The sequence below is a fragment of the Eupeodes corollae genome, chromosome 2 (genome assembly GCF_945859685.1).
Source record: "Eupeodes corollae chromosome 2, idEupCoro1.1, whole genome shotgun sequence".
NCBI classification, from domain to species: Eukaryota; Metazoa; Arthropoda; class Insecta; order Diptera; family Syrphidae; genus Eupeodes; species Eupeodes corollae.
In genome coordinates, this window is record NC_079148.1 from 25,830,593 (window position 1) to 25,853,283 (window position 22,691).

General features: G+C 34.9%; 1 protein-coding gene and 1 long non-coding RNA gene across 3 annotated transcripts; both read right to left on the reverse strand.

The window, feature by feature from the left end:
• Positions 1–2,173: 2,173 nt before the first annotated feature.
• On the reverse strand, positions 2,174–8,578 carry LOC129947055 (uncharacterized). Its single transcript, XR_008781678.1, has 3 exons — positions 7,739–8,578; positions 7,539–7,683; positions 2,174–3,352 (listed from the first exon to the last, which is right to left on the reverse strand). It is a non-coding gene; the product is annotated as an uncharacterized LOC129947055 (long non-coding RNA).
• Positions 8,579–8,890: 312 nt separating this feature from the next.
• Positions 8,891–22,691, reverse strand: LOC129947029 (exonuclease mut-7 homolog). 2 transcript variants are annotated; one of them, XM_056057439.1, is made up of 11 exons: positions 22,411–22,691; positions 22,167–22,323; positions 21,965–22,102; positions 11,793–12,004; positions 11,500–11,705; positions 10,452–11,401; positions 10,268–10,393; positions 9,997–10,207; positions 9,488–9,942; positions 9,309–9,424; positions 8,891–9,245 (listed from the first exon to the last, which is right to left on the reverse strand). In XM_056057439.1, the coding sequence occupies exons 1-11, from the start codon at positions 22,471–22,473 to the stop codon at positions 9,171–9,173; spliced, it is 2,709 nt and encodes a 902-aa protein (XP_055913414.1). In that variant the 5' UTR covers positions 22,474–22,691; the 3' UTR covers positions 8,891–9,170. The 2 variants fall into 2 exon arrangements, with proteins under 2 accessions (XP_055913414.1, XP_055913413.1); XM_056057438.1 differs by having other exon boundaries at positions 22,167–22,326.

The following is a 22,691-nucleotide window of genomic DNA, read 5'->3' on the forward strand; positions in this document are numbered from 1 at the left end:
GTTATATGGATAGTTAACTTTTTACTGCATTATATTTTATTTCAGCAGTTTCTTTAGTAATATATTTCCATTTCTTGTGCTAAGCTTACTTACTTAAGGTGGCGCTACAGACCTGTGTGAACTAGGGCCTGTACTAAGCTTATTCTTTCTTAATACTGAAATGTCAAAAACCCGGATCTGCTACAATTTCATCAGTGTTTTACTTCGATATAAAATTGCAGGCTCCTCGAAAACAATGAGCTACTATCGAATGATTCTGCGCCTCCAGCTAGCTTGGTCACGCTTTTCCTCTTCTTTTAAATAGCAAGTAGGTATAAGGTTAGGTTAGGTTTATGGGCTGACAATTTATGATCTCGCCATTCAAAGGCTTTGCTGACGCCTACATTAGGCTTCATCCTGGAATACCTTTGAATTCTTGTTGTTTTGGCATCATTTTTTATTATTAGAAAAACTTATTTTTATCGTAACTTGGCACTATTGTTTTTCTGCTGAAATAAAACTGTATTGTTCTTCTTTTAAATTCAAATAGTCTAGACGTGTTTTTATTTTCTTGGCTTTCAACAGGTGGGCCATCCATATTTAGGAAACATTAAAGATAAGTGAAGAAAGTATACTATAAATTAATTTGTTTTGATTTTTTCGATTTGTGTAGTCACAAAAAATGACGAGCAATTTGCCAGCAATAGAACGCTTAATGGGGGTGCTCTCGACAGTCAAGCGATGGCAGTGTTCAAGTCCAAGAGCAAACCTAAGAAGAAAACAAAATCAGCAAAATGTTTTGATTGTGGTTCTGTTGGACATGTGAAGAAAGATTGTCCAAACAAAACGACACATCGTTGCCTTAATATTGGGTTGCCGTAAGCGCCATTTTAATGTTTCTGGGGAATCGCATTTGAAGTTTTGACAGCCTATTGCTTGAAAACCAACCGCTGGGATTTTTTCATTTTTTGTCAAGATATTCATACGGATATCTTTTTCAGAAAATGTAATTAATTATTCTACAATGCTTTTAGTTTTTAAAATATTTAAAAACTATTACAAAATTTGTTTGCCGTATACGCCACTGAAATCAATATTTTCTTTTACTCATACACGTACGTCAAAAATTGTGCACTTACGGCATTCCAATAATAAATTATTAAAAATTTATTTATTGAAAATCATGAAATATAACACACGTGTTTTAAGAATATAAATAATAAAAAAAAAAAAAATATATGACTTCAAACATTTTATACATTTTTGCTTACAACAAAAATAACTGAGCAGTAAAATAAATAACTTAAAAACAGAAATTCACATTAGAGTCTATAAAGTATAATAGAATATTACTATCATTTCAGTTGCTTGAAAAGACCTTCAAAATACTTCTTGTCCTCTGATGATATACACGCTCTATAGGTCAAAACAAATTATCAAGTTTTTTGGCTCCAAGTTGTTTCTATCTAAGTCTCTTTCGGTCTTCATGAATATTTTGTCATCTTTATGCTCATTAAACTCTGCAATTTTATTACGTGTAGGATTTTCGTTAAAAGCCAAACACCGATCGAAGTGGTTTTTTTTTGGCTTGTAAAAAGACAAGTTAAATGCATTGTTGAACTCCTTGTAGTATATGCAATCATTGACTGGGTCATTCGTATACTCCTTATACAAGGAGTACATTTTTTTGATATTTAAGTGAGGCTCCAAATATTTTCTATCTGAGCTCTCTTTACAATAATGGGAATCTATTGTAGGGAAGCTCCTAATGTGATCATGAATCTCTTTTATTTTGTCGGGTAGGGCCACTTTTTTAGTGTTTTTTCCTTTATTGTAGGACTTCTGGCTTCTGATTGATTCAGGTGACGCAGGCTATCCCCTAGAACCTTGGGTAATGACGTTCACCAATTACCGGAAGTTCTGAAAGCAAGCACAATATTCAACATTCCAAGGCACGCAATATTAATGAACGAACTATCGGCTTACTGAAGAACAGATTTAGGTGTTGTCTAAGGCTAGGCAGTTGCATTACTCAGCAGAAAAGGCTGCCCAAATAATAAACGTTTGCGCAGCCTTGCACAACATCTGCATTCATTTCAAAGTTGCAGATAATGCTGAAAATTTGCACATTGAAGATCACACTGAAAATGCTTTTAGTGACGTGGATGAAAGTGAAAATAGTAACATTCTTGAAGCTAGAAACGCTCGTGACAGAATCGCTGGTTTATTTTAATTAAAGGAGTACACATTTTACATATTGCGATATCACTATATCAGTCTTATTTATTTCATTTTTTTGATTCAAAAATAAATTAATTAAAAACTAAAACCATTCGCAACAAAAAAAAACTTAATTCAAAACTAAAACCATTCACAACAAAAAAAAACTTAATTCAAAACTAAAACCATTCACAAAAAATAAACTTAATTCAAAAAACAACTGGAAACTTTTTTATTCTTTTATATATGTAGGTAAGCAGATTAAAATCTCACATTCAAAGATCTTGTGGGACGGGTCCCAAACTTATGTAGAGCCCAGTTTAGCCATGACCTGGTCAAGTTGCACTTCCAGGACTTTTTTCTTTAATTCTAACTTCTCGCGCATTAATTTTTCCACGGCGAGATTGTGCCGACGGTTCTCTTCATACATTTTTTTTTCTGTGTCATCAGCCTTTTGTATATACATATCTATTCATTCGGTGAAGTTCGTCCTTAATATCATCCAGTTTGGAGGACAGTTCTGCAAAAAAAACTTCCTGTACTTCATTTTGCTTTTGAAGAATTTTAACTGGAGTGTATTTGTTTGCTCTATTGCTAGAAGGTACAGACAGCTTCTCTTGGTCTTCAATTATTGCGCCTGGTTTCAAATTTTCTTCAAGGCAAGAAGCCATAGACACTTTTTTTGATGTAGAAGCCGCCACCGTTTCAGACTCCTCTACTTGGATTATGCCAAATACCCTGGCACTTATGCCTTCAACGGACTGCTTAAGTGAAGTGATCCTGACAATAGCTTCCTCGAACTCGGTTAGGGCTACAAGATTGTTGTCATTGAATCCCGACTGTTTCCTTTTTACTTCATTTTCCACCAGTTTCTTTTTTGTTTTGGATTTAAAATCAGCCCAAACCTTGAAACCAAACATTTGTTACTATACAACTTTTTTTGTTAAAATTTAATTTATAGACCTTTTTCCAAGTCGCACCGTCTTTAGAAGGAGGTCCGTAGCTATTCAGCTTCTCCGCAGCATCTCTCCAAAAGTGATCGATGTCAACCCGGTTTGTTGAAAATCCCTTGGCTATCTCAGGATTTTCTTCCATCAATCTGATGAGAATCTGCTTCTGCTCCCGGTTGGTCCAATTGGAATGCGATTGCGACCTTTATTTAAAAAAAAAAACACAAATAATTCATAAAGGATTTTTATTTTATCTATTTTTCAACACAAATATCAAAGCTTACATGTTTTGAGGATCTATTCGCCAGAAAAAATTGAACGCTAATGAAATGACATTTGTTTCGAATGATTAGAAAGTCAAAATTTGCTTAAGTTACGAATTAAAATGAACTTTCGAATCGTTAGAAAGTAAAAATACGTATCATACGAATTCGAACAACTATCGAACGAAAGAGAATGTCAAAATAAGGCTTAATAAGACGTACGTCAAAACAATTCTTAAAAACAAATCTGCTTAAATTGTATCTGCATTCTGTATATCCTTGCAATGGAAAGGGACAGAGCAAAGCGAATACAAGATTTGGAAAGAGCTACCCCGAAAACATAGAACTGCATACCAAACTCAAAAAGTGAATTTTGGCGTTTACGGCAACCCAATATTAGGGCGACGACATGGAAATTTTGCTGTACTTACATAATATTCTGTTCAAGAATCAATAATGGTTTGTGGACTCTGGTGCATCGTCGCACATGACAAACAGTGTCGAAGAGTTTGATAACAACATGAAGGGTTCTTCGAAGGATTTCGTTACGCTGGCAGTGCTGTTAGTGAGGTGCTTGTACGTGATGTTCTTCATATTCCCGAAATATGCTTCAACTTGATGTCCATTAGTCAAAGCGTCAAAAATGGAAACAAAGTTCAGTTCGATTCAGATGGATGTAAAATTCTTGACAGCAAACAAACTATTTTTGCATCGGCTACTGAAATCGATAAAGTTTTTAAATTAAATATTCCTGTTACAGATACTGCCAGGGTAGTACCTAGGTGAATTTAAAAACAAGAGTTTGTGGCACAGACAGATGGGACACCCAAATGCTGAGGTCTTACGAAAATTAGAAAAGACAGATTGTTCCAATGCTGTGAAGGAAAACAGAACAGAAGCAGTTTCAAATCATCAATAACAACTACGACTGATTTCCTGTAGCTAATTCATTCGAATGTCGCCGGACCCATGGAAAAAGCATCGCTTGGAGGAGCCAGACATGTGTTATTTTTGGATGATTATTACAAAAAATAGAAATTATTGGGGTGAGGCAGTATACAGCGCAGCGTATCTGATAAATCGGACTCCGATAAAAACTCTCGAAAATCGTTGTTCAGAAGATATTCGGGATGGTGAAAAAACCGATTTGTCTCATTTGAGAGTCTTTGGTTCGATTGGAATGGTTATGGTCCCGAAGCAGAAAAGATTGAAGTTTGATGCTAAATCAATTAAATGCATCATGCTCGGCTATGCTGAGAACTCAACCCAGTCAACAAAAAGATGTAAGTATATAACTAGAGAAGTGAAATTTCTCGAAGACCAGCGTTTCCATGAGGTAAATGATTTAAAAGGCTGTTCTAACACTTTTGATTTAATCATAGGTCAGAATTTAGTGGGGAGAACTTATGCGCAGTTGATGTTGCTATTTGTGATGATGGTGTTGCTGAAGGTACTGCTGGTGTTGAGGACGATAATTCTGAAAATGTTTAAGAAGAGTATGTTGACGTTAGCTTAAATTATATTCCACCAAGTTCATTATCTAGTGAGGAAGTCGTCGATGGACCGCGGCGGCGTTCAAATCGAGAATCTCTAGCCCAAGAATATCGAAAATTATGTAACGTTTGTGAATGAAGCAATCGGTGAAGATGATGATCCTTCGACCTATTGTGAAGCGATTAGTGAAGAGTTCGAGTCTTTAATACAAAACGAGACTTGGAAAGCAGTAAATACTCCAATTAGAAAGAAAGTGTTTCGTTCCAAACGGGTATTCAAAACGAAAAAAGATGACTAAGGTGATGAAAGAGCTTTCCAAAGTTAATTCTTTTCTGTGTATGACGTTGGAACACAATAGAGAGTCTGGAAAACTTTGCATAAATCAAGAGCAATATATTTCGAAGATGCTGAGTAGATTTGGAATGAACAATTGCAATCCGGTTTCAAGTCCAATGGATGTGAACGTTAAACTGAGCAAGGACCACTGCCCTAAATCAGAAGATGCTAAACGTGAAATTGCGAAAGTACCCTATCAGGAGTTAATTGGCAGGTTGTTGTTCACGGCCCAAATCAGTCGTGCTGATATTTGCTACGTGGTCAGTTTCTTAGGTAGATTCAACAATAACCCTGGCAAAGAACATTGGTTGGCAGCTAAGAGAGTTCTTAGGTATTTGAAGGGAACTTCGAAAATCAAATTTTGTTACAACCGAAACGGAAATGGCGAAATTATTGGTTATTGCGATGCTGATTACGTCAACGACTAAGACGAAAGAAAATCTATCATGGGATACGTATTTTTATCTCAAGGTGGGCAATATATTGGTGATCAAAAAAGCAAGCGACTGTTGCTTTGTCTACTACCAGGAACTGATTCATCTTTGCAACTTTTTTGTGATAGTCATTGTGCTATTCATCTTGCGTCTAATGAAAGTTATCGTCCGAGGACAAAACACATAGACATTCGGTATATTTTTTACAGGCTTTCAAGAAGTCTTTATTTAATATGTGTCTGCCTACGAATTTGTTTCTAGTATGACATATTGCTGGGCAGTGGCATAATAACTTGGCTATCTTCTTGTTCTTCCTCATCCCTGCATCTTTGGCACGTGTATGGTTACCAAACAGGTTGTGATCTGTTATTATGCTTACAAGCAGTCGTAGATTTTTTGTCTAGATTCGAAATAGAGCAGGATTTTGTTTTGTAGAATTAGGGCCTTGGTATATATTTCAAGGCATTCCCATCTTTCATTGGTTTCTTGGAGTATATTCTTACCAATGATACGTTTTAATACATAAGGTGGGTGTCAATAGTTGAATCGATACCGTATTGGTTTAGTGCTGTTGCAGGTACATCGCTGAGACATGGTTCTGTGAGCTAAGAACCATAAGTTCTTGTCTTTAAGTTTTTTTATAACTTTGATTGAGTTGAGCAATCGATTTTGATGCTTGGCTATCATTGAACATTTTGTCATCAGTTTGTGATAGTGCCATCATTTAGACCTGTTATACAGCGTGTGTCACAAACCGAATGTCTTTCCAGTGAGACCATTGCCTTTTATAGGGTCTGCAGAACCCAAGGGACTTTTTAATTTTTTCTACCACGTGAAGTTGTTCCATACACTCACTATTGCAACCTACCAATGTTCGTGTCATATTCATCGCTTGAAAGATGGCTTCGCCATTCTACTAGGACCATAGGCCCAAAAAGTACAAGTGTCTTTTAATAAATAAATAAATTGGGTGGCGCGACAGTCCGTTGAGAACCAAGGCCTAGTGACTTACAACTCTCAACCATTCCTGTGTGCGAGTAATTTTGTCAGGAATGGAGGGGACCTACAGTTTATATGCCGACTCCGAAAGGCTAATTTTGAGAAAGCACTTTTTCATGACAATAGTTACTCTTGGAGAATTTGTCAATTCCTCGCAAGAGGCAGTACCCGTGAAAAGACTTTAGATGGCGTAGGCAGGGATCGAACCCAAGACCTCTAGCATGACAGTCCAACGCACTAACCATCATGCCACGGGTACCACAAGTGTCTTTTACACCCTCAAAATGTCTTTCTATGAGGACGTTCTGTCCTTCAAGACGTCAAATTTGGGGTCTACACTTGACCTTACCTTAATTAACTATTAACTAGCACAACTTATCTCCTGAAAAGATCTTTTATCGATAGTCGAACATCGATAGTTGAATTTGGTATTATGTATTGCTATTGTGAATGATTTTATTCGATATAACTTTCGATGGTTATCGTCTGCATTTTTCTGTTCGACTGCTGGTGTTGAGTGTAAATCCTTGAGTCATCATCATCATCGTCTTCGGGCTCATTTATGGAGTCATCAACTATAGGGGTATTGTAGAACAAGCAAATGTTATGCATTGCTGCGCATGCGCACACGTTTGTGATTTGAGGTACTTTCTTTGGAATATAATGCAACTCCCTTTCCCGTAGCAAACATCTGAATTGATTTTTAAGAACCCCAATTGTTCGTTCGATTATGTTTCTTGCCTGTGCATGTTTTTTGTTGAATGCACTTTCACGTGACGCCAATTTGGGATCTCGATATGGAGTCAACAAATACGGTTTTAGGGGATATCCCCCATCTCCTTGGGTATTCTTTGAAACCTTACCTAAAAGGAAAGAGTTTGGTTGTCCTCTTCCAGTTTCCCTTTCCAGAATTACCCTTAGGGTTGACATGTTAAAAGCATTGGCATCATGAGTTGATCCAGGGTATTTTGCGTTGATGAAACGGATTTTCATCGTATCGTCACAAACCTAAAACAAAACTTGTAAATTAATAGACAAAATTATTGAAAAAGAGTTTTCTTACTATCATTGCATTTATGCTGTAAAATCCTTTACGATTATAGTACGCATGTTGGAGATCTTTTTTTTGGAGAAGCAATTTTAATGTGCGTGCCATCGACACAACCTATTACTCCTAGTATATGGCTGCGCTCATAAAAATTAAGTTTAGAGCGTGATTTTTCAGCTTCGGTATAATGAAACTTAATCCACACTGGGCAAATTATTCTTTCGAGGCAGTTTAACACTTCTTTTAGCACGACGGATACGGTCGACTGTGCAAGTCCCAGGCAATATTCGTTGCCAACACTAAATTGGAATGAACCATGGGCGCAGAATCGTAGTGCGGTAGCTAATTTTATAATGCTTTGAATCGAAGTTATTCCCTTTGCTGGCCCTAGGTGGTTATCAATGTCAGCAAGTAATTGGACAAAAGCTGGCTTTGATAGCCTGAAGTGTTTCAAAAATCTTCAAAGAATAATAAATTAGCAAATGAAAACAATCACCCTTATTCCGGTAGTCGTTTTAAACGCCTTTAAAACGAGAACGCTCCAGAGACCACATTTTGGTGTTTAAATAATACGAAAAGAGCAGCGTTCAATCGTTTCAATAAAATTCCAATTTTTGTTTCCAGAGCCTTGTCGTTTCATTGGCGTTTTAGCAAAACGACTATTAGGATAAGGGTGAATATGTTCATGTTATTTATTCACATATTTTCATCAAGTTCCAGAGGGTTCGAAGCGTCCCTCAAAAGCCTTCTATTTCTGGCAATCACCAACAGGTCATAACTTCTATTCCTGTCCATCCTTTCGCTTGCTATTTCATCGTCGTCTGAATCAAAGAAAAACTCGTTGGAAATCATGCTAACTATCTAAAAAGTAGTCAATTAGTTGCTTGCATTATATTTTTATAAAGTTCAACTACTCACATTAAATTATTAAACAATTTCCCTACATGAATTATCACTGAAATTAACTCAAATGTCAAAATTTGGTCTTTATTCACAATCCCAAAGTTCGATGTTCACAATAACAAGAAACTCTGTCGATGAAGACATAATACCAAAAATACTCATTATCGGTGCTTTCGACATTTATCGCATCGATCGTTGAACGACACTCGTAATAAAGGCCTGAATAAAGTAATTTAAAACTCAGTTATCCAATGACCATAAAACATTTATTTAATTTTTCTTTTTAATATTTGTATTTGTATGTTCAATTGTGTGTATGCCTTTTGTCTCTTTTTTTCTTTTGTACTACATTACAAAATTAAATAATGAGATTTACATAATATATGAATAGTAAATATTTATATATATATATATTTATTAAAAAAAAAAACATTACCAAATTAAATAATCCACTATTTAAAAAATACTTATTTATTTATCACTTGCTCTACACATTTGTCACCTCCTCATCCTGGCAACAACCTCTCTTCCGAAGAAGATTGCGCTATTCATCGAGAATTAGGTTTGCAATTTTCGGACTCATACGATATTCGTTGGGCCATGTGATTCTACCACATTTCTAAAAATAGAAAATAAAATTTAACATTTTGTTTTGGAACTTAAATCCCAATTCCAATCTTACATCACATATAAAAAAGTCATTCTTTGAAGAAATAACGCGGTTGCTGATTTTGTCGGTTTTTATTAATGCTGATGAAAAAGTTCTACCTGTTTGGAGCACTTCATCAGTAATTGGTTCTAGAAAAAAAATACAAGTTAGTCAACATGATAAAAAAAAACATTAAACGAGAAACGACTCACTTGAATTAAATATTAATCTAACAGGATTTGCACATGCAGCACCTCCATTAGACCCTCCCCGAGTGTAAGATGAATTTCGGTTTTCCGGGCCATATTTAAGAAAACGTATTTGATATACAGATGCTGATATAAATTCAATGCCATTGCATTTTGGACAACGTGTTATGATCTCGTTTTTATTGATCGTAATATTAAAGTACTGAATCACATTAATAACTTGATTATCTGGAGCTTCCTCGGGTATCTCGATGCAGAGGCTTTTCGGTAGATGTTTGCTGAAGTGTAAAAAGTGCGAATCACGTGAGAGAATGCATCGATTCTCTTGTTGAGCCTTGCGCACGTAATGATCTAAGCTTGTACGCATATTAATTTCCAAACAATCTATTCCGAGGCGACGAAGATTATGAAGAAGTCCACCAAGTATTGAATCACAGATGAATTTTATTTTTGTGGAACTTAAAAATCAATGTCAAAAAATTGCTTTTATAGTTAGATGAACAATTTATTACCTTATACACTCCATGGAGGTATTACGAGAGCTCTTACGGGAAGGTCTAGAAGCTGAGCTACTACAATCTAATTGTTTGTTGGCCGATTTCTCGGGTTTTGTACTATTTGTCGAAGTTATTTGGTCGACAATTCGATCAATGTCATAACCTATACGTGTTAAACATTCGGCTATAACTTTGTAGATTTGTACCAGACAGTAGGCATCGAGTGCTATTATATAAATTATTATTAAAAAACAAAAATCAATTTAAAACTAAATAAATAAGTTACCTGCATAGATAATTTGATCCCGACGTAAAGGTCTTTTGGCCCAGTTGGATAATTGATTTGATTTGTCCAGTGTTTTTCCTAAGCAAACTTGTGTTAAAGCACTCAGACTTGGTCCCGATTTATCAGCTAAAAATAAAACATATTCCTTTGATCAAATATTCAAGTGACCAAACAGTCAAACTACCTCTTTTATACGGAAAATTAAACGAGTGCATATACTTTGATCTGTTCCATAAATCTCTCAAATCTAAGTAACACGATCCACTTGATAGACAAAGATTCATTTGTGGCAAGCTTTTTTGCAACATTATTAAATCTTGGCGCAGAGCGAATCCAATTTTAAGAATTTCTAAATTATTAAAAATATTGCGTCCGAAAAGTCTCCATAAATCATCAGTTATGTCTTCTGACATGACATCGACGAGGTAGACCTTATCAAATGTAGCCAATTGAAGCAAACTAACAGTCTCAACTTGACAAGCTGATGGCTTCCATTCTGAATCTAAGCCGATTAAACTTTGTTTTTCTAGAGTTTTTATCATATCGGTGAAAGTTGACCTGCGATCGACAAGGATAATTGCTTCGTCTCTCAATTCCAATTGAAGATATTCCTCCTTGATTCCCGATGGAGATGCATCACCGGAATTACTTGAAAAACTCTCCTCATATACACTTCCCCTTCCACCACCATCAACTCCAACTCCACCACCATTGCCACCACCACCGCTACTGCAATTACCAACCCATCCACCGTCGACTGTGTCATTACTGCTATTGTGTTCGCCGTCATCGACGTACAGAGTAGACGGCCATTGGTCGGTGGGAATCTGATAGAGCTTGACCCAATAGAGCGCCTCTTCTCGATCACCATGCGACGAAATATTCGCTACGAGATCATATTTCAAAACTGTTGTGGTTGCTGCATCTTTGACAAGCTCGCGAAATGAATCACGACTCATTTTGCCATCTTTGAATCGTTTATAGAGGTAGTACATGTATGAGCGGGATTTGGAGTAACTCAGATTGGGGGTGAGTTGCTCATCGATTTGGTATTTTTTGGCGAGGCGAGCTACAAGCTTCGACATTGGTCGAAAACTTATAATTGATTGATTAAGTTCAGTATATCCATAACGGCTAAAAGCGAGACACACAAAAAGATTCAAATTAAAACCGAAACAAATATTTTGAAAGTATTGAACGATCGAACAGAATTTCTGCACATAAAAACTCACTCAATGATCGGATAACAATGATCGATCACAGTCTTTCGTTTGTCCAATAGCGAGTCAAGAAACTGCACCATTGCTTCTTGTTGATCTTTGGCCTTATCTAAACATTCAACAGCTAGATTTGGTTTATTCTGCAAAATGAGTGGCAAAACTATTTGATAAATATCAAAGGATTGTGTAGCTTCCAAAGCGATAGCCCAGTATGCTGCCTAAAGTATACAAGCAAAAGGAAACAAGAGAATAATCTTTGAAATGAGACTATTCTAATTGATCTATCATCTCTACCAACACCTTACATCTTTGTAGCGTTTCTCATCGATAAGTTCTTGAATTTTCATCACCAGAATGTCTTTTATTTTGATCAATTGATAGGCCGTTGTAATGCCTTGATAAAGCGGTAGAACTCCTGATGTCTTGATAAAGTTAAATGCAACCATTCGCATGTTGTCCGTGCACACGTTGGCGATTTCCGGATTGGTTTTGTGGAGAGCACAAATCGTTTCAAGAACTAAAAACAAAGATTAATGTTATATGAAAAATTGTAAAAGTAAAGTTATTAACTAAAATTAGGGAAGAGTTTACTTTTTGCTTCTTATTAAGATTTTTTACGATTTTTTTAAGGCACTGAAATTAATAAATTTAAAAAATTGACAAACATTTATATTATCAAATTAAAATTAATTTAAAATTAAGAAAATACCAAAACAGAGATCAGCAAAACCAGCTATGGGTGATTTTTATCATATTTGAGTTCAAATTTGGAAATTAAGGTTTTAAGCTGATTGGCGTTATGAATTTTTTTAATAATTTTAAGATCAAAAATAATAATTTCCAGGTATTTAGAATCAATTTCAAAGCCCACAAACTACACTATCCCTCTAACTGCAATGCGACAGAAACTTCCAGGTTTCTATATCTTTCAGATCTTTCTGGGAGGAAATGATATTCTTGGAAGACGAGTCAATCCAGGAGGAGTTGGTGGAGGTATGTACTCGGAACGACTGAAATTAAGTCTCTCATTCCGCCTTCTCGATCATTGTAGCGTGTTCCAGGCGGAAATTTTGGCTATAAAAGAAGTCTTGCCGTGTCCGTATCTTCTCAGATAGTCAGGCCGCTATCAAAGCTCTGGACTCTGTCTCTACAAACTCTATAACAGTCCATAACTGTCGATCATATCTACTGTAGATGGCACAAAAGTTTAATATTTAACTTTTGCTGGGTGCCGGGCCATAGAGACATTCCAGGTAATTGTAAGGCAGATGAACTCGCCAGGAACGGTACAGTACAACCCATTCTACCACGTTTGGCAAATGCTATGAAGAAGGCAAACACCAGATGGAACAGCATCACCACGTGTCAGGTCACAAGAAGCATCTGGTCAACACTAGATTTAAAGCGTTCATGGTGCTTCCTATCTCTAAGCAGATCGCATATAAGGTCGATAATAGGTATCATAACCGGACACTGTCTAATAGGAAAGCACGCCAAGTGGCTAGGCGTATTCTCAAATGACTTTTGCAGAAGTTGTATGGACGAGGAAAAGGCGGAAACAGGTCTTCACCTTTTATGTACATGCACTGCTCTATCTCAAAAACGAAAGAATTATCTAGAATTCTTCTATAACTATCTAAATCATATTGGCATATCAACCTCTCAGGTTTCGTAAGGGAATCAAACTGGTTTCATTGAGCCATTAAACTGGCCTAAGTCTGTCCATCATAGACAGTCACTTTAACTTAACCTAAGATCAAAACATAACAGTAGACCCCGTACAAATTTGTTGGTCAAAAATCGAAAATTCGATTTTGGATACAGGAGTAAGTTCGTGCGACCCAGTCGTGCATTTCATTATGATTTCTAACTTCGATATGTATCATCGCAAATCGATTTTAAAGAAGCACAATTGAGTGACTTGGATTAAAAGGGAGACCAGTCTTTATTTACCGAACGGAGCCTACGTTAGTGTCTCAGGAGATTTTTAAATCTAGAAACTTTTCATGATCATGAGTAAGATGCACTCCAGTTTTCAAAATGATTCGAGAGAGTAGGTGCGTCCTTGCAAGTTAATTTACGATCCAAATATTCTAGGATAATTTTCTCGTCTTTGAATCTTATTTAAGGTAAATATGTATAAGGCTGCAGTCAAAATAATACCAGTAGAAGAGAGGCCAAAATAAATAAATTAATATTATTTAAATAAATTAATATTATTTATAAAAATGAAGAATTATAACGAAACATGCATGTTATAGTTGAAAAGTACTTTGTTCTAAACAACTTTATATGATCACTTTCAAAATGATCGTACGAACATCGAATAATATTTGTATGAAATGTTCATTAAAACTTGGACTGTGAAAGGAGTAAGCCAGAAGGTTGGCACAGAATCGATTGCTCGGAACTAATCATGCATTTAAGATTAGATTTTATAGGGAACTGGAAATGTTAAAGGTATTTATTTTATTTTCTTCCGGTTTTGGAAATTAAAAAGTATTTTTTTATTGTTTAAATAAAACCGTTTTTTTTTTCTGTTTTAAATTTTCATACGCAATTCATCATTGATTCTTGAAGGTCGTCAAAAATGATAAGCTCTGTGAGGATTCTCTGGAACCTCCTAAAAATTGATGGCCTAAGGAAAAAAAAAACAAGTTTTTGCTTCCAAGAGATTTCAGAAGTTTCCACACAATTTAGTCCCTAGTTGAAACGGTTTTGGCAAATTCAGCATTTTTTCGGCAATATAATGCCCCAGTCTAGGTTAATCGTCAAAGTTTAGAACGGTTTTAATCTTAAAACTCAATTTTTTGAGGTGTTGTGTATATACATATGTTACTTAGCACAAATCATTTCGAGCCAATAGTATGAAACCTCTGAATCGATTCCATATTAAAAAAAGGGGCTGGGATGCGACCGACACTGATAACTGCCCATCCCGTCTGTCGATTTGTCTTGCTTAAAATTTTGTAGGTTTTCGTGTTTTGTTAAAAAAGTTGTCAGTTGAATTATTCTAAAAGATTTTAAAATTAACAGCAATATTGTGCTTATGATGAAATAGGTTGATTGTAAACGAGATTTTTAGTCGAAACCCAATTTTTACCAATTTTAGTAGCATTTCTTAAAAGTTTTTATTTCTTATATAAGCAAATACAAATTGGATAAATGAAATTTGTTTGAAGTCAATATCTTCTATTGTACACGAGATACCGAGAATCGAACATCAATTTTTACTAAATTTGCGTACTGTTTTTTGTAGATTTTATTAAAAATTGGTTTTTAATAAAAAATTTACTCAATGTTGAAAACAATATTTTCTGTGGGATAAAATAAGTTTGAAGCCGATATTTTTATTTTTTAAGAAAAGATATTTGAGTCGACAGTACATTTTTATCAAGTTTTAGTATTGTTTTTTTTTTGTATTTTATTTTTTGTTAGGAAATCGTCATTTCAATTTTTTTTCAAAATTTTACTGAATGTTAAAAACAATATTTTTTATAAGAGAAAATTAGTTCGAAGGAATTATATAAAAGTATTGAAAAGACCTTTGAGTCGACAATCAATTTTTACCAACTTTGAGTGATTGGTCTTTTTTTTGGTTTTTATGTTCTATTAGAAAAACTGTGCATTAGATTTTTCTTAAAATCTTACCAGATGTCAAAAACGTTACTCCTCTTTGCACAACATGATTTTGGAGATAAAATCAATTTTTGTTCGTAACATTTTCGACGTGACACATTTTGTTTTCAGTTTTTTTATTTATAAGTAAATCTATTTGTTTGGTATCACATTACAATATATAATACAAAGTTTAATAGCGTTATTGGTTCGTGAGATATTTAGGGTTAACCAAAATTTTTACCGTTTTTTCAAAATGGTATGGTAAAAAAACAATAATGCATCTTTCTGCATTATTATCTGTATAACAAAATTAATTTGAAGTCGATATCTCCACTGGTTCTTAAACTATAGACGACGAAAGTAAGAACGTTCAAACGTACGTAAACATGCACGCAGACATCTCTCTAAAAATCTTTTATTTTGGCTCTAGGAACCTTAAAACGCCAAAAAGGCCAATATTATCAATTCGACAAATCGGACAGATTACAATAACTTGCTATGGGAAGTTAAAAATCTTTTTAATAGTAAAAAAAAAAATTTTGATGTCAAATACAAAATAAAGGGTGATTTTTTTGAGGTTAGGATTTTCATGCATTAGTATTTGACAGATCACGCGGGATTTCAGACATGGTGTCAAAGAGAAAGATGCTCAGTATGCTTTGACATTTCATCATGAATAGACTTACTAACGAGCAACGCTTGCAAATCATTGAATTTTATTACCAAAATCAGTGTTCGGTTCGAAATGTGTTTCGCGCTTTACGTCCGATTTATGGTCTACATAATCGACCAAGTGAGCAAACAATTAATGCGATTGTGACCAAGTTTCGCACTCAGTTTACTTTATTGGACATTAAACCAACCACACGAATGCGTACAGTGCGTACAGAAGAGAATATTGCGTCTGTTTCTGAGAGTGTTGCTGAAAACCGTCAAATGTCGATTCGTCGCCGTTCGCAGCAATTGGGTTTGTGTTATTCGACCACATGGAAGATTTTACGCAAAGATCTTGGTGTAAAACCGTATAAAATACAGCTCGTGCAAGAACTGAAGCCGAACGATATGCCACAACGTCGAATTTTCAGTGAATGGGCCCTAGAAAAGTTGGCAGAAAATCCGCTTTTTTATCGACAAATTTTGTTCAGCGATAAGGCTCATTTCTGGTTGAATGGCTACGTAAATAAGCAAAATTGCCGCATTTGGAGTGAAGAGCAACCAGAAGCCGTTCAAGAACTGCCCATGCATCCCGAAAAATGCACTGTTTGGTGTGGTTTGTACGCTGGTGGAATCATTGGACCGTACTTTTTCAAAGATGCTGTTACGCAACGTTACGGTGAATGGCGATCGCTATCGTTCAATGCTAACAAACTTTTTGTTGCCAAAAATGGAAGAACTGAACTTGGTTGACATGTGGTTTCAACAAGATGGCGCTACATGCCACACAGCTCGCGATTCTATGGCCATTTTGAGGGAAAACTTCGGAGAACAATTCATCTCAAGGAATTGACCGGTAAGTTGGCCACCAAGATCATGCGATTTGACGCCTTTAGACTATTTTTTGTAGGGCTACGTCAAGTCTAAAGTCTACACAAATAAACCAGCAACTATTCCAGCTTTGGAAGACAACATTTCCGAAGAAATTCGGGCTATTCCGGCCGAAATGCTCGAAAAAGTTACCCAAAATTGGACTTTCCGAATGGACCACCTAAAACGCAGCCGCGGTCAACATTTAATTGAAATTATCTTCAAAAAGTAAATGTCATGGACCAATCTAACGTTTCAAATAAAGAATCGATGAGATTTTGCAAATTTTATGCGTTTTTTTTTTTTTTAAATTTCTCAAGCTCTTAAAAAATCACCGTTTAATTATGCAACACAACAAAAACCACTTTCAAATTTTTAAAAAGAAGAGAAAACAACGGTACTTTTTTACCATAATAAAAATAGTATGGTGTCTTTACCATTTCCAGTTTCAGATAACCAGATTCGTTACACAGAACAGTTTAAAAAATTTTTTGTGGGGGGGGGGGGTAACACCATTGATCTTGTCGAACTGTAATACTTTAAAAATTTGCTTTGGTCAAAAATTGAATTTTCCTCTTTACTCATTTTTAATATTCTAAAAATGATTTTTTTTGTATCAAAAAATAGGGTAATGCCTTATAGCATCCGACAATTCTATTTTAAGATTTGCCTGTCGCTTGTTTCGCGTAGTTACTAATGTCCGTTGGCGGGTGCGTATCGGAATCCCTCTTTTTAAAATCCTGAAGAAAATGTTTTATAATCCGGTCTTCTAAAATACCGATTTTTTGAAATCCAATCTTTTAAAATCCCGCTTATTCAAAATCCCGATCAATCACAATCCCCCTTTTTAAAATCCCGCAAAATCCCGACAATCCCGTTTTTTGTTTACAAAATACGTGCATTGAACTAAATAAGAAAAGAATTCAGAGGTTTGAAAGTTAAATTACTTGACTAAAACATAATAATATCGTAATTGGTTTTGTTTTTACTATACGTAAACATTTTTTTTTATATTAACTCTTGCACAAACAATATATGCATTATGCATACCTACAGCAATTCTGCCTCTCGGTAACGGTTTTACTGCTATCATTTACTAGTTGAGCCTAATCAAATTGTTTAGTATTGACCGCAATGAATTGTACTATAAGTGAAGTTAGGACAAACAAAGGTGGCCAAAAATTAATAATTGACGGCTACGATTATCACCTTGAAAAACAAGGAGGTGCTTTTTTCCGTTGAAGCTTTCAGCAGAGAAAGAACAAATTTTGCAAGGGAAGAGTCAGCACAACGCTTAAAGACGAAGAACATGTAATTAAAATAACACCATCAGAAAACTGCCATAATTCTGATTCTTGTGCTAGGGAAATTAGTAAAACAAATAGCATCATTAAGAGAATTGCAGAATCATTGTGTATTCATCCATGGCAGATTATCCGTGACAGTGTTGTGGAATGTCAATCTTCTGTGAGACAATGTTTGCCATCTACTTCTGCAAAAAAAGGAAAAAAAATTCGTGTGTTCGAGTATCTTCGATTAAAGAACCGCAAGATATCAATCAAATAGATACATATAACAGATGATTTGAAACATCTTGAAGGTGAATTATTTATTTTGTCAGAAAAAGAAAGTGATGGCAAATTATATTGTTAGGAACAATATCCAACTTGGTTCTCCTGCAAACAGCAAAATGTTGGTTAATGGACGGTAAATTTTATGTCGATCCCACTGTCATGCGTCAATTGTTTACAATCCACGGTCAGATTGAGAACAGTGTTGTCCCACTTATTTTCTGGTTCATGTCAAAAAAGACAATTAAGTGTTATGAGATATTTTTTTCCGATTTGCTAAGAGTTGCAACTGAGTTCAAAATTAAGTTACGGCCCGAAAGAATCATAACTGATTACGAAAAGGCGATAGTTTCGACTGCGAATGTTTGTTTCACTTCGGGCAAATTATTTGGCGACGAGTACAACAAGAAGTATTTGCGAGCAAATACGGTAACAGTAACGAGTTTGCATTAAAAATAAGAATGATCAAATGTTTAGCTTTCGTTCCACCCGAAGAAGTCTCTTCCTATTATGCAAAATAGTTTGAAAGATGACGAGGATGCACTTAGTTCAGCAGAGTGGTTAAAAATGAATTACATTCGTAATGGAAGTAGGCAAGTGCAATACTCTTTTAACTTTTTGTCTGTGTATGACAGTGTGGAAAACAATTCCCGCGAACACAAAATAATGCTGAAGCGTGGCATAGCAGACTGAAAGTTTTAGAAAAGAAGCTATTGTAGTGCAAACTGAAGTAGAAAAGATAAGAAATGGACAGGAGAAATTATTAAAAAAAAATCACGAGATTTAAAACAAACAATTAGAAATCGAAAAAAAATGAATATAACTGTTTTCTTGCGTCGTGTAGCCAACAGCATACAGTTGAACTAATTGAAAACAATATTACTTTGTTAATTGATTTGAGTTTGTTTTTTGTTTTGTTTTAAAAGGTTATAATAAAATGAATTCAGAAAAATCTCTTAGTTTTTATGTGTTATAACATTTTTTTAATTTCGATTTTGCAATCAAAACTATATGTTTAATTTAAAAAATAATCGCGCGATTTTTCATTTCATTTTCCTGCCCTCAAACTATCCAACAGTAAGGCCCGTTTTTCTAGGAATGCTCATCAGTTTGCTCTTGAATATTTAAAAAAATATTCATCGGTATCTCTTTTCTACTTCTATCCAACCATCCCAATTGCTCTCACGGTTTTTAGTCATAATAAAGTCATTCATATCATTTTGACTGCAATCAACTCCTCAGCACACGTGACTTTGTAGTGAATTTATGTTGATACATTTTAAGGAAAGTTTTAAAAGTTTACAAAACAAAAGCTTGACTTGCAAATTACTTTATAAAATTTTCGGACACCCATCTCTAAAGTTTAATCTCTAAAAAGTTGTTCTTTAGAATAGCATCGTTTTCAAACGCTATTCCTGTGAAAAACTGAATTCATATTAAAATCCAGTCTCCTGGTTAACATTATTTGAAACCGAAAATCTTATTTCTCTTTGAACGTCTAGTTGATTTGTAATGTTAAAATGATTTTTACCAATGTGGTTACAAGATGACCTGGATGAATTCATGATACAAGCATTTTTCATACGATAAAAATGAGCGTTTCGATTTTTTTTAGTTTTCAAGACATTTTCAGACAATAGCACACTTTTATAGTTTCAAAATTTAAACTTTCCCAAGCAGTGAACAGTGCTCTCTCTTTCTGTTAGGTTGCACATATAACACTCTTGGGGTAAATCAGATATGTGTGAAATGAAATTTAAATCTATCTGACCATCATACAAATCACACGGACATTATTGGAAGCCTTAAAATAGTTTTTCCCTGCAAGGTTATGATTTAATCTGCTGTAAGTTGTTTTGTAAAGGAATTACACGCTTCAGCAATATATTCAGCTCTACATTTTTAGTCAACATTTGAAATGAGTTCATACAAGATGTTTTTAGCGGTTGTCATATCCTCGAAGAATAACTTAAAATTAATTTGACATTCCTGAGCAAGATCTTGCCACTCTTGATACCAACTATTTTGATATTGTATCGCTTTTATGAACACATTATTCACGACCAAGCAAGAAGTCCGCTTGTAACTTCAGTGTTTTGTAAAATAAAGGAGAGACCCGTTTCCAGCATTATAACGTTGTTTGGCGTATTTTTCGGCAAATGAAATATTCTTTTTATAAAGTGCGTCACGAGTATTTCAACCCAATTGTACTTTTTACATCACCATACCTGCGATCCTTATAAAAGTATGCTCTCAGCTACTGCTTCAAATACTTTAAACTTGCTACTATGTGCTATACACTTATTCATGAAGCATTGTTTCCATGTAATCTTAATAGCAGTTTTCGCCTTAACCAATTATTCTTTCAAGTGTTTTTCCATATTTAAATTATTTGTTACAGTAATGCCAAGGTATTTGTAGTCTCGCACACAATCAAAATTTTCGGGTTTAAAGCTTAATTTTTCATTTGATGCATTACGTCCACCACCATTTTTAATAACCATAACTTTTGATTTATCTATATTTACTATTAAATTCCATAACTGACAATACTGGTAAACCCTGTTTATCATGAGCTGCAGAGTTTCCGGTGAATGCGCAAACATGACTAAATCGTCTGCGAACAGAAGTGCTTTAATCCGCATCGAGAAATCCACTCCACCCGGCAGTCTAAAAGATCGTCTATGAATAGTGCAAACAAAGTAGGGCTTAATGTACAAACTTGTCTCACTCCCGATGAGGTTTCAAACCAGTCTGAGAGTTCTTCACCTGTCCATACAGCCGCCCTTGTTACTCTATATAGGTGCTCGATAGAGCGACAAAACTTCAATGATATCCCAAGACCATACAGCTTATAGAATAGTGCACTTCGATCGATTGTATCAAAAGCCGCTTTAAAATCGTTTCGTTTGTTTCAAGAAATTCTCTGCCAAACTCCTGAACATAAAAATGTTATCTATTGCTAAATATCATGGTCTAAATCCAACATGGAACTCCCTCAGCAAGTTTCCGGTCTCAATCCAACTTACAAGACGCTTATGCATCATCGTTGTAAATATCTTGTAAGATGCATTTTAAAAGAACATCCCTCTGTAGTTAGCTGCATCAAATAATGATCCTTTCTTGTGGATTGGAAATATAATAGCATCTCGAAAATTATCTGGAGGCATTTCTCCATCCAAAACTGTATTAAAAAGTTTTAAAAGGTGCTCTTTAAGCATGACAGTCTCATACTTAAAAAAATCCACTGGATTACCTGCTTTTCCATCTTTAAGCGTCTCTAGTGATTCTTCCAATTCGCTAAATGTAAATGCACAGTCCAGAGAGTCGACTACGAATCCAGGTGCTGCGAATTGCCAATTTGTCGGCGTTATTTCAGGATTTAAAACATTCTTGAAATTGGAAAGCATTACATTTGAAGACAGTTTTGTGTGGATAGTAAAGCGTCTTCCATTCAGCTCTCTAGCCATTTTCCAAAAATCAGCGGAGTTTTTACAAGATGCTAATCGGACTGCTTGCTTTTCTGCGTATAACTTTGTTTTTACCCAAAACTGCTTTTCCCTTACATTTTAAATTCAAAATTTAAATACCTACGTGAACCGATATATTTTTTTATATTTACCTAACGTTAGCACTAAATTTAACCATCTTAACGTCAATAATTATAACAAAAAATCTACCAGTTTATTGTTCAGGTTTCAATTTAAATTACTTGATACTTCGTCTTTGTTGCATGAATAAGTAAACAAACAAAATCTTACCGAATAATGCTAAATTCTTGTTCTTTAAATTGTTGCAACCTGGACAGTTGGCAAAAAGTTTAAGCGCCAGTAACAATGGATTTTCATCGTTCATATAGACAGCTTTGAGATTCTGACTTAAAGTTGGTGTGCTTTTATCTACAAATAAATAACGATTTAATATATCAATGGACGTGAATCTTAGCTATTCTATAGCACTTACATGAATTCCACATAGTTTGATATGAGGTGAACCATGTTTCCAGTGCCATTGGCAATTCAGCATCAAAATCTTCACCATTCAATCCAGCTGACTTTGTTATATTAGGAACGACGGTTATTTTAAGATTCTGAGTGAAAATCTCCATTGATTCAAAATCCTTCTTTAAAGGTTATGATAAAATAAGTTGAAAAATATTATTTTTAACTTCTAGGAGGAAGAAAAAAAGGAAAATGAAGGAACCCACCTCTTCGTCATTACTGTCATCTTCGTAGCCAGCTGGAAACCCCCTTCCTTGGTACTGTATCATTTTTATTTTTTGAGATTTGTTGAAAAAGTTTGGATTCTGCAATTATTGCAGAGCTATTGTTTAAATATTTACGTTTCAACTTGGTGCAGTTTTCGTTTATCTATTTTGTGTTTGTTTTGTACAAATTTGTGTATAAAATTGATGGTAGAAAAATCAAAGGAGGAAATTTAGCTTGGAGTGCATTTTTTCTCAGTTTGATTTGGATACAAAAAAATTTA